Here is a 13,275-nt window from a genome sequence, read left to right on the forward strand (position 1 = left end):
AGCTATAGTCATACTAAGCAAACATGAAAAAATCCAAATGTTCAACCGGAGAAAGGATAAGTTGTGGAATGTTTACACAGTGAAATACTCCTCCATGGAAAGGAATGACTTGCTGTTAACAGGCAACAATGTGGAGGAATCTCTGAAACATTATACTGAGTAAAAGAAGCCAGACACAGAAAAGTTTATATTATATGAATGCATTTCCAGTACCCGTACGCTGACTACCTTGGCATATGGAAGCTACCACACTTAGCCTCCTCCCCATGGTAACTCTTCCTAGTGATCTTTGCTAACCACTGCCCTAGACAGAGACAGCTTTTTTTTTTTTTTTTTAATTAACATATAATGTACCATTTGTTTCAGGGGTACAGGTCTGTGAATCCTCAGTCTTACACAATTCACAGCACTCACCATAGCACACATCCTCCCCAATGTCCATCACCCAGCCACCCCATCCTTCCCCCACCCCCCGCCAGCAGCCCTCAGTTTGTTTCCTGAGACTAAGCATCTCTTATGGTTTGTCTCCCTCCCCGGTCCCATCTTGTTTCATTTCTCCCTCCCTTCCCCCCACGAACCCCCGCCCTGCCCAGAGACAGCTTTTATACTCACAAAATCATAATGCGTTTTATTAAGCACATTAAATGGAAAACCCCTCACTGAAATGAAGCACAACACATAGATGGGACCCATGTAATGGGATACATGTCCAGGACTCAAACAGCACAACTGGGATGTTTGTCTTTGCATCAAAACTCCCACATCGACTCTAGACCTTCTTGCCCTCTTCCACTCTTTGCTTCAGCCTCCCATGGTATCATTTGCCTGACTACAAACCATAATGGAACTTTTTAAAATTAGGTGCTGTGAGCATCTCTTTTTTCCAGATTCTAAAGATGAACCCGGGGATAATGGGACATCTAGAATTGCTTTAGGAACTGTACAACATCTTTGGGGGATCCCACTGTGCTAATGACTCACACATTTAAGTTGAAGTACCAGTGAAAATGTGGTGGACAGCCCAGGGTCAATGTTAACTTATGTTAAAATCTATGAATGTGTATAGTACTTTTTTCTCTTCATCTTTTCTCTAGGCCTACTCTGTCTATGATGAAGACATCGGGTACTGTCAAGGACAGTCTTTTCTGGCTGCTGTATTGCTCCTGCATGTGAGTAATTTTCCATGTGATAAATGGCATGGTGCTGCCAAGTTTATTTTATTTTCTACTTGGTTTTGTTCTTCTGTCCTATTTTCCATTTATCTGATGGAGATTACACATGGCACCTCTTTTTAAAAATGTACCTTTGTTGAGAAAGTAAAAGATCTGATGTCAGGTACAGGACAGTTTCTCAATTGAATTAATAATGCCGACAAGAAGGGGATACATTGGTTATTTGGAGTTATTTTTAATGAGAACCCTCTAGAATGAAAGAAGTCAATGTAGCTGCTCAGATACAAGCTGGACTAGAGCCATTATGAAGGAATATGGCAAGGAAGTCTTATCTTTTCTACAATTTATTTTTGTATACTCTTTTGCATCTCAGTCACCTTCATTTAACAGAACATGTATTGATCATCAGCCTGTCAGTGCTTGGCTAGGAAGTGGGATTACAAATACGAATAATTTATCATTTGTGTTCCCAAAGGCCCTCTGGTTCAGGATAGAGCGCAAGTACTGTAGGCACATACTTGTTATTTTTATTCTTTCTCCATGTCTTTATTGCTTTTTCTGATTTTCACTAAAGGAGAACTTATAGTGTGCTATAAGTAAAAGCAATACACAGAGTAAGAGTACAGAGAGAAGAATTACCCAACCCAGCTCTGCCAGGACTTTCAGGAAAGACTTTCTGGAGGAGATGGTATCCTTGCCCAGACAGAAGTAATTGAGGTTGGGAAAGGGAGGGAACAGAGATAGCTGAAGTAGAGGAACAATGTGAGTAAATATATGGAAACACAGAAGGTCACAGTATATAAAGGGAACAAATATGAAATTACAGTTTCTTTTCAGCTACTATAGGAAATGCATACAAAGACAGGTCTGAGATAAAAATGGTCAGATGGGCAGGGACCAAACCATAAAGACTCTGTAATCATGTCAAGAAACGTCGGCTTTATTCTAAAGCGAGTGAGGAGCCATTAATCAGTTTGAAGCAAGGGAAGGATAGTTAGATGTTCATTTCAGATAAATTCTTCTTTTACCCTTGGGGAGGGCGAAATTAAAGGGGACAAGCAGCAGCAGAGAGACCAGTTAGGAAATAGCAATATAAATGAGAGATGTTGAGACCCAGAGAGAAAGAAGCTTAATTAAGAAACATGCAGGATACAAAATTGGTAAGTTTTATGGAAGGATTAACAAAGGAAGAGTCGAAAGTAACGTCTAATTTTCTAGCTTTGGTGACTGGATGACTTGTGGTATTTTTTTTTTCTTTGACTGATGGTATTTTTAGCTGAGATAGAAAATACATCCATTGAGATTGAATGGCGAAAAATGATTAGGAGTTGATGATGAATTTTGTTTTGAATTCTTTGAGTTTGGGATATTTTGGGGGACATCTGAATGAAGCTGTCCACCAACAAGGTAGACACTGGAGACTGATGATGAGGAAGAAATCACAACTGAAATCACAAGAGTAGATCGGATCATCTAAGAAAAATAGAATTCCAGAGCCCAGGAATTCCAGATATTTAAGGGCTGATGAGGAATAGAAATTCTAGGCAAATTTCAGATTTTCAGTAGGGTGGAAGCCGTGTCTGCTGTCACACTCAGCAAAGAGGTCTGACAAGTTTAAAGCAAAAACGTTTCTTTTAAGTTTGCATTCTGGAAATGAAGAGTGATTACAGTAGATTCACAGTGCTAATTCTGAACTTGATTCTGATGATAATAATGATATACAGTGGTTCTGTTGTGATAAATCACTTTATTTAACTTTAAGTTCTTCCACCTTTGCATTATCATCTGTTTATGGTCTTCTTGATCTTTTCCTCTTAGCCTTCTTTCTTTGACATCTCCGTGGCCCATCTTCTTGCTCTTGCCTGCGATAATCAAGCACTTTATGGTCACAAATTCCCAGAGCCCTTGTTCTGCTACTAAAGCCACCGAGTGTCTGACGTAGTCAGCTCTCTTACACAGGGGCCTGGAGACTGCACTGCATGCAGTGACATGTGTGTGTTCACCAAGGTTTGGAATCACCTTTCCTCTAATCACTCTGATGAGAGTTGAAGTTAAAGCCATGGGTGGTGAAATTTCATCTTCTACAAAGTAATCTTTGCGTATATCAGTTTATTTAACATTTTAGACCTGAAGCCCTGTTAAACACATTACAATAGATTGGTTAAACTTCAGTGAGAAGAACATCTCCCGGGGATATCTGTCCTTGGATTTAACAGAGGGTTAAGTATGAGTTCATATTTATTGGGAAATACCTCCCCATGACAAAAGAGTCAGTGATCCAGATAACTAGAAAACTCAAATACCTAGGATTTTTTTTCTATATTATCTATCTCATATGATAAGGGTCACATGCCAAGTCAGCACTTTAAACCTGCTTTCAAAATATGTCACAAGATGGATAGAAATATAGTCCAGTTTTGCACACTTTCTACAATAATAGAATTATGCAGTTGTTGCCATGGTTTATAAAAACAACTGGAAATATAGAAATACCTTTAGAACCTTTCAGGAAAGTTTCACTAATACTCATCATAGCGTTAATGAAAAACATTATTGTAATTTTTAATTGAGAGTATATGCAATAATTCTTTTAATTAGCATATTCCATTAACTGACCAACCCATCCATTAACTAATTCAAATGAGAGAAATTAACTGTAATTTTTGTCTTTTTTCTATTTTTGCCTCTGTGGTGTAAACAGGTAGAAGAATACATTCTAGCTTAAATAATTCATCAAATACACTATCTCAGGTTCTAGGGAGATACGTTATTAGGGTGTTACTAATTTTTCATCAGTTACATAAGCAGTTGCTTCTTGCTTCTTTCTGCTGCCAGACATCATTTGGCAGCTCCATATTAATCATTGCCAGAACCTGATTCTTTTGGGGATGCTGTCTTTTCCTCCCTCATGGTCATTTATATTTCACATTCACTGCCTAAGAGGAAAGAAAGATCAGAAGTGAAAGTATTCAAAAAACAAAAGTTTAGAATTTTTAACATTTTCCATTGTCTAAGTAGTTATAAGTAATAATTAGCTTCTCTTGGAGCTTGGAAATTTCTTGATGCTTTGATAATAGCTTTGTAACATGTATTTTAAGCAGTAGAAGAATTATCACAGTAGATGCTATTATAACTATTGATAGAATTACAAGAAATTTATCCTTTATAGTTGGTCAAGAATGTTATAGCACAGATAAGTAATATCATCACTGTAGTATTAATTATTACTTATTTGGAAATATAATAATGTCCTTTTATATATTTCATTTATTCTAAAAATCATATAAAATATTTTAAATAATTTTTAACCCAATATATTTTGCTAACATACTCTCAAGTAGTTTTAAATTTTTTTATGTGACATATACTTTTCTTCACCTTCAGAAAATCATGTTCTTTTTTTTTTTTTTTAAAGATTTTATTTATTCATTGGACAGACAGAGATCACAAGCAGGCAGATAGGCAGGCAGAGAGAGAGGAGGAAGCAGGCTTCCCGCTGAGCAGAGAGCCCGATGTGGGCCTCGATCCCAGGACCCTGAGATCATGACCTGAGCTGAAGGCAGAGGCTTTAACCCACTGAACCACCCAGGCACCCCCAAATCATGTTCTTTTTTAAGGTTAAATTACTGAATGTATACTAACTACTATGGGCATGTATGGGAGCTTTTCAACTGCAGAAAGGATTATTTTGGGATAGTCCAGAATGTTTAAAATTATTGAATTTTCTAAAAACACTATGACTAGGCACAGTTCCTTTGGAAACCGAAGGCTTTATCTGACAAAGATATGCATACCTAGCAATTCCACTCCTAGATACGCATCTTGGTCAAATCTTTACACATGTATACCAAAATTGTGTATTAGAATTGTCCCAGGATCAGTGTTTATAACAAACAACTCAAATGTCCACTATTAGAATGTTTAATACTATAATTGTAATTAGACATTAAAGTGGAAAAATTGTGACATATTTAATACTAGAACACTATATCAATGAAACGAATGTTTTACACAATGTAAGTTAATGTGAATGAATCATACAAACATAATTGTTTAGTTAGAAAACAAAGTATACTTGGTATTATTTGGTATGATTCCATTTCATATAAAGTTCAATAGCAGACAAAACTAAATTCTATTTTTAGGATGCTACCTAGATGGAAAGTATAAATAACACCAACAAAGCGATTATTGATAGTCAGGATAGTGATTTCTTGACTGATTGGGGTGGGACATACCAGGATCTTTAAGAGTATTGAAAGTATTCTGTTTCTTTCTTTTTTTTTTTTTTTTAAGATTTTATTTATTTATTTGACAGAGAGAGAGATCACAAGTAGGCAGAGCAGAAGGCAGAGAGAGAGGGGGAAGCAAGCTCTCCACCAAGCTGAGAGCCCGATGTGGGGCTCAATCCCAGGACCCTGAGATCATGACCCGAGCCAAAGGCAGACACTTAACCCACTGAGCCACCCAGGTGCCCCAAGTATTCTGTTTCTTAACCTGGGTGGTAGCTGCACTTGTCTTTATAATTATTTGGTTTTACTTCATAATCAAGTAACTTATTAAAGTATACATTTAACATCTATGCATTTTTGTGGGTTGCATTTAAGAATGAAATAAAGTTTAAAAATTACAAATCCTTTACTGCAATCCCCCAAAAATGTTAGGTTTAAGGCAGGATTTCACAAATGGACTTAGGAAATGAGAAGCAGAGCTACTTCTTAATTTTCCTAAAAGTTTTCCACAGAATCCAAGGTACAACAAGATCTTGACTTCTTAGTGTCTTTATATGTTTACGTTTATGTTTATGTTTATGTCAGTTACTGAGGCCAGGACAGTATGATATTCTGATTGGCCTGGCCCAGGTCTTGAGTCCATCTTGTTGCTGATACTGAACTGGATCAGCTTCTGCCTACAGGGAAAAGGTATTTGATTCTAGATGAGAGCAAGATAGGATGCTAGACAGATACATCATATCATCCACTAGTGATATCTTTGCTATAAGAGTTTTAGTGTATTTTGAATAAGTCCCTCTATACTCCCAAATCACTTTTCCTTAAAATGCAAGAAATTTTCCTGTTCTAAGTTAATTCTTGTATGAGGGCTTTTGAATCATTTCTCAGTATTGCCCTATGAGTAAATACACTCAAGATATTTTACCTTTAAAAAATACTCTCTTGGGGGGCACCTAGGTGGCTTAGTTGGTTAAGTGTCCCACTCTTGATTTCAGCTCAGGTCATGATCTTAGTGTTGTGAGGTGGAGCCCCTTGTCAGGCTCCATGCTGGGTATGGAACCTGCCTAAGATTCTCTCTCTCCCTCTGCCCCTCCCCGTCCCATGTGCATGCAAGCACACTTTCTTAAAAAAAAACAAACAACAGAAACAAAAACAAAAACTTTCTTGATCTTCCCATTAACTACTATCTTAGGGTTCTCTGCCCTTTCAAAGCTGAACTCCTTCACAGATAATAAAAACGCAACTATGAATTTGAATGGCAGTTTAATACCTTTCAACAAGTTTCCTAAACTCTTTGAACTTCAGTTTCTTCATTTATTAAATGGAGATAATATTATTATTTTTCTAGGATTTTTGTGAATATTGAATACTTCATATTATCTTATGACTCTAAAGGGTCTTATTTTGTATCTGGCACAAAAAAATGTAATCATGGAATTAAATCCAGGCTTAATAAATGTGTAGTTATTGGAAAATCACTTAACTTCTCTGAACTTCACCAGTTATTATTAAAATGTAAAAATAATATCTACTTTACAGAATTTTTATAAGGATCAAATGGGATTAAGAATGAAAGCCTCTAAAAATGGTGTTTGCTGCTATTTGTTCTAGAATTGGTTTAATTATTTGCCCAGCCTTTTCCTTTGGGCCTTTGTCCCACTAGCTTAAATTGATTACATACAGCAAACTTGTATATTATACAGTATGTTTTATGGCTTATAAATAGACATTCAATTTAAATGTATTTCAGTATTATTTGATTTAAAAGGAAAATGAAAAGGTAGATGTTTTCATTTTATTTGCTTTTCATATTGTAAATAGAAAGTGAACACTTATGAGTTCATGGTTTTTAAAGTTCTCACTAGCATTTACCTTTGTTGAAGAAAATGAAAGATTGCCTTCATGGAAAAACATAGATTTATTACAAAAGCATGTGAAACACAGTCATGCAGAATAAAAAAAATTTAGTTTTATGCAAACAAGGAGATTATTTTATATTATCAACATGTAACTTTACTTTGAAATACATTTTGATGGGTTACACCAGATGAGCCTTAAAGACTTTTGAAGTACTTAGACTTGCTTTGTCTTAGGGTTCATTGCAGAAAGAAGCAGGGAAGCTTGGAGACTGTCTCCATTCAGTTGTTAGTACAGATGACAGATCCTTATCAATGTTTGTTACCAAACAATGATTACATCATGACTGATTCTCAGATTACGCGTATGAGGCAGGTATTTAGTTTTGTATTTCATAGAACCATGGATAATATTTTGATATCTTAAATTATAAGATTTTAATATTTACCTCCTCCTTTCCCTAATAAAATAACATTGATTCTATGACAAAGCTCTTATACACAACAAAGATGGATATTCAGTATTAGAGATTCACTCTGTTCCAACATCTTAACATTTTTTTAAAAACAATATATTGGTTGGCAGTTCTGCCTGATTTGGATCCCTCGTCAATGGGCCAGACCAACTGTGGAACCTTTTCTACTACCCTGCTCAGGCAGGGGAGCAAATTCATGGCCTCACCTAGTTGCTGAGCTTAGCCTTCAGTCCTGACCCTATAGGAAGCCTGGCCAGAGAATCTGAGCTGCGGCAGACCCCATCCTATAGCCCCACTCAAGCAGAGACCCAAGTCAGGAGCTCTGCCCAACTGTTGAACATAGCCTCTGGCCTTTAATAACAGTGACCCTAGGCATCCTCAAAGTCTAGCCTATAGTACCACCAAACCAGAGTGCCCAGCCTGAAGTCTTGCCCGGCCACAGAGCTCAGGCTATGCTCCTACCGAATTCCTGAACATAGTCTGCAGCCTCACCTAATCAAGAAGCCCGAACAGTAATTCCAACCTGACCACAGAACAGTCTCTAGCCTCACTCAGCTGTGGGATACAGCTGGAGACCTTCTGACCAGAAAGCCCAACCAGTTACTTTGGCCAACAGCAGAGCACAGCCAATAGCTTACCTAATTGTGAAGCCAAGCCTGTGGCCCTGCCTAACTTTGGGATACAGCCTTAGGTCCCACCTGAACACAAAATCCAACCCACGGCACTATCTGGTCTGGCACAACCTGAAACCTCACTTGACTAGGAGCTATTTCAGAGCCCAACCCATAGCCCTGCCTAATTGTGGAGTCTAACTTGTTGCGCTACCCTGCCAAGGAAGATAGCCTCTGACCTTGTTCATCTGAAAGTGATTGCACAGCCCAGCTAGTGGCCCCACTTGAGAGTGGAGCTTGGTCAGCAGCCTCACCTAGTCAGAGAGCCCACCCACTGGTCCTACTTGAATGTTGAGCATAATCAGTAGGCTCGCCCAGCTGTGCAGCCCAGCCAGTACCATTCCCCTGGCCTTAGAGCATGAGCACTCAGCTAGACTCTGCTTGCCCATGAATACTGCCAACTGGTCCATCCAGTACCCTAAGCTGAGCTAACTTGTGAAGATCTTTTCATGCCAGAGCAAACTGTAATGTGTGAAAGAGGAGACCACTTACTCAAGTATGTGGATAACAATGCAAGGAATCAAGGATCATGAGGAATCAGGTAAACGTGATACCACCAAAGGAAACTAATAAAGCTCAGATAACTAACTCTAAGGAGACAGAAACCTGTGAACTACCTGCCAAAGAATTCAGAATTCAGAATAATTCCTTTAAAGAAGTTCTGTAATCTACAAGAACACACAGATCACTAAATAAAATTAGGAAAATAAAATGAAATCAACAAAGAAACCATCAAAAAGCAGATGCTAGAGTCAAGAATACAATGACTGAACTGAAGACTTTAATAGAAAGATACAAAAGACTCAACCAAATGTAAAAAGGAATCAGTGAACTAGAAGATAGGTCATTTGAAACTATCAAGTCAGAGGAGCAAAAAGAAAATGAAAAAGAGTGAAGAAACCCTACAGGACTTATAGGACACCATCACCTGAGAACATATATACATATTACAATTTAGATGGTTAGAATCTGAACAGGGTTACACCAAGACACATTATAATTAAGTTGTCAAAAATCAAAGAGAATTTTGAGAGCAGCAAGAAGAAAGCAACTTATCACATACAAGGGAACTCTCCATATGACTATTCAGTTTCTCAACCAAAACATGTAGGCTAGGAAAGGGTGGGGTGACATATTCAAAGAATGTATTGAAAGATAAAGAATATTATACCTAGCAAAGATAACCTTCAAAAATGAAAGAGAAGTAAACACTTTCCCAAGCAAACAAAAGCTGAGGGTGTTCATCCTCACTAGACTTCCCTTACAATAAATGCTAAAGGGTGTTCATCAAGCAGAATTAAAAGGATGCTCATTAACATTGTAAAAACATATGAATGTGTAAAATTCACTGGTAATGGTAATTATGTAGTCAAAGTCAGATTCTGTGATACATAATGGTAGTAACTAATCCACTTATAACTCTTACATAAAGTTAAAGAGCAAATATATTAAAAAAAAAAAGTAACTACAATAATTTTTTCTACCCAATATAAAAAAGATGTACCAAGCTGTAACATCAGTAACCTAAAGTGTGAGGCAGGGAGAACTAAAAGTATCAAGTTTCTGTATACTATCAAAGTTAAGTTTTCATAAACCTAAAATAGGATGTTATAACTATAAGATATTTTAAGTAAGTTTCATGGTAAACACAAAGCAAAAACTGACAGTAGATTCACCAAAGATAAAGAGAAAAGAAGAGAAAGTGTTCTGCCACAGAAAGTCATTAAATCAAAGGAAGACAGCAAGAGAAAAAGCAAGAAACAAAGTACCCACGAAAAAGCCAGAACACAACAAAATGTCAATAATGAATTGTTACCTATTAATAATTACTTTAAACATAAATGGATTAATTGTCCAATCAAAATCAATTGTCCACCTTACTGGAGGGGAAAAAAAAGACCCAACTATATGCCGCCTATAGAGAGACTCACTTTAGTCATAAGGACACACATAAACTGAGAGTGAAAGGATTAAAAAAAGTTATTTCAAACAAATAGTAACTCAAAGAAAGTAGAGGTTGATATATTTATATTAGACAAAATAGATTTTAAGCTAAAAAAAGGTCAAAAGATACAAAGTCATCATTTAATGGTAAAAATGTCATCAAGAAGATATTAGCTATTATAAATATGTATTTGCCCACATTGGAGCACCTACATATATAAAGCATATACAAACAAAACTAAAAGGAGAAATTAACAACAACAATAATATTTGGGACTTTAATACCTCACTGTCAACAACGAATCATCTAGGCAGAAAACCAATAAGAAAATTTGAACATCACAGACATATACAAAACATTCCATCCAAAACCAGCAGAATATACATTCTTCTGAAGTTCACATGGGACATTTTTTAGGATAGATCATATGTGAGGCCATAAAAAAATCCCAAGAAATTAACAAATACAGAAGTTATGTGAAGTAGCCTTTGTAACCATAAAACTAGAAATTAGTAAGAGGAGAAGAGATGGAAAATTCATGAATATGCAGAAATTAACACATTCCTGAACATACAGTGATTTAAAGAAGAAATCATAAGGAAAGCTAAAAAATATCTTGAGAAAAATGGAAACACACCAAATGCAGCAAAAGCAATTCTAGAGGGAACTTTATTATGATAAATGCATGCATCAAGAAAAGTCATATTTCAAATAACCTAACTTTATACCCCAAGGGACTAGAATAAGAAGAACAAGCTAAGCCCAAAGTTAGTAGAAGGAAGAAGATAATAAAAACTGGAAAAGAAGAGCAAACAGAATTGATCATCACATTAAAAGGATCATACACCACAAGCAAGTGGAATTCATCCCTGGAATGAAAGATGGTTCATACATAAATCATAAATGTGATACATCACATTAGGAGGATGAAAGATAAAAATCATCTCAGTAGACACAAAAAAAGCATTTGACAAAATTCAACATCCATTCATGATAAAAATTCTCAACAAATTGTGTACAGAGTGCATCTCACCATAATTAAGGCCATATATGACAGGCCAGCAACTAACATCATACTCAGTGGTGAAAGGTTGAAGTTTTCCCTCTAGACATAGAGATGACCAAGAGGTATAATAAAAGATGTTTAACATCACTAAATATCAGAGAAATGCAAATCAAAGCCACAATGAAATATTACCTCATAAATGTTACAATGGCTATTATGAAAAGGCAAGAAATAAACAGTATTGGCAAACATGTAGAGAAAAGGGAACCTTTGTGCGCCATTGGTGGGAATGTAGATTGGTGCAGCCACTGTGGAAGACAGTATGGCGGATCTTCAAAAAATTAAAAGTAGAACTACCATATGATCAAACAATTCAACTTCTGAGTATTTATCCAAAGGAAATAAAGAACACTAAAGCAAAAAGATACATGCACCCCTATTTGTCATTGTAGCATTATTTACAATAGTGAAGATATGGAAGCAATCTAAGTGGCCATTGATGGTTAAATGGATAGGGAAAATGTATCATATATATATAAGAATGGAATCTTGGCATTTGCAACAACAAGAATGGACCTTAAGGGGATTATGCTAAGTAAAATAAGTTAAACAGAAAAAGACAAATATTATATGATCTCACTTATATGTAGAATTTTTTTTTTAAAGTTCATAGACATAATTGATGGTTGCCAAAGGTGGGGGGTTAGGAGTAGATGAAATGGGTGAAAGGGGATCAAAAGTTACAAACTTCCAATTAAATAAATAAGTCATAAGGATTTAATGTACAGCACAGTTAATAATACTGTATTGCATATTTAAAAAGTGCTAATAGAGTAAATCTTAAAAGTTCTCATTGCAAAAAAAAATTGAGCTATGTATGGTGATCAATGTTAAACTAGACTTGTGATCATTTCACATTATGCACAGATATTGAACTATTAGGTTGTATACCTGGAACCAGTATGTTATGTGTAAAATACATCTTCACTGAAAAAAAGAAAAAGAAATCTTTTTCTCTAAGACCAGGAACAATACAAGGTTGCCCACTCTCACCACTCCCACTAAACTTAGTACTAGAAATCTTCGCCAGAGCAATCAGCCAGAAAAAGAAATCACAGATATCCAAATCAGAAAGGGAAAAAATGGAAGTGTCTCTTTTTGCAGATGACATCATCTTATATATAGAAAACCCTAAAGACTCCACCAAAAAAACTATTAGAACTAATCAGAAAATTCAGTAAAGTTGCTGAATATGGAATCAACAATAAACTATCTGGAAAAGAAATAAAACAATCCCATTTACAATAGCATAAAAAATTTAAAATTTAGGAATAAATTTAATTAAGGAGGTAAAATAACTTTACACTGAGAACTATAAAACAATGATGAAAGAAATTGAAGGGGCACCTGGGTGGCTCAGTTGGTCAAGCATCTGCCTTTGGCTCAGGTCATGATCCCAGGGTCCTGGGATCCCCATCGGGCTCCTCACTCAGTGGAAATCTGCTTCTCCCTCTCCTGCTCCTTCTGCTTGTGTATGTGCCCTCTCTCTCTCTCTCTCTGTGTGTGTGTGTGTCAAATAAATAAATAAAATCTTTAAAAAAGAAAGAAATTGAAGAAGACACAAATAGAAAAATATCTCATGTTCACGGATCAAAAATATTGGTAATGTCAACATGTTTATACTAACTGAAATCTTCTACAGATTCAGCGCAATCCCAATGACAGTTTTTCAGAATCAGAAAAAAAATCTAAAATTTGTGTGAAAACACAAAAGACCTGAATAGCCAAAACAATCCTGAGAAAGAAGAGCAAAGCTGGAGGTATCACACTTTCTGATTGCAAGCTCTATTGCAAAACTCTGGTAATTAAAACAGTATGATACTGCCATAAAAGTTGATATGTAGACCAATAGAACAG

At 36.1% G+C, this 13,275-nt stretch overlaps 1 protein-coding gene across 3 annotated transcripts in view; it reads left to right on the forward strand.

Moving 5' to 3' along the window:
• Positions 1-13,275, forward strand: part of RABGAP1L (RAB GTPase activating protein 1 like) — a 736,622-nt gene that overhangs the window by 459,908 nt on the left and 263,439 nt on the right. For all 3 annotated transcript variants that reach the window (XM_032838758.1, XM_032838756.1, XM_032838757.1), the window contains exon 15: positions 1,095-1,169. In XM_032838758.1, coding sequence (XP_032694649.1) covers positions 1,095-1,169 — 75 coding nt within the window. The remainder of the gene's footprint in view (positions 1-1,094; positions 1,170-13,275) is intronic.

Source organism: Lontra canadensis, unplaced genomic scaffold (genome assembly GCF_010015895.1).
Source record: "Lontra canadensis isolate GAN:19392208 unplaced genomic scaffold, GSC_riverotter_1.0 scaffold106, whole genome shotgun sequence".
Taxonomy (NCBI): domain Eukaryota; kingdom Metazoa; phylum Chordata; class Mammalia; order Carnivora; family Mustelidae; genus Lontra; species Lontra canadensis.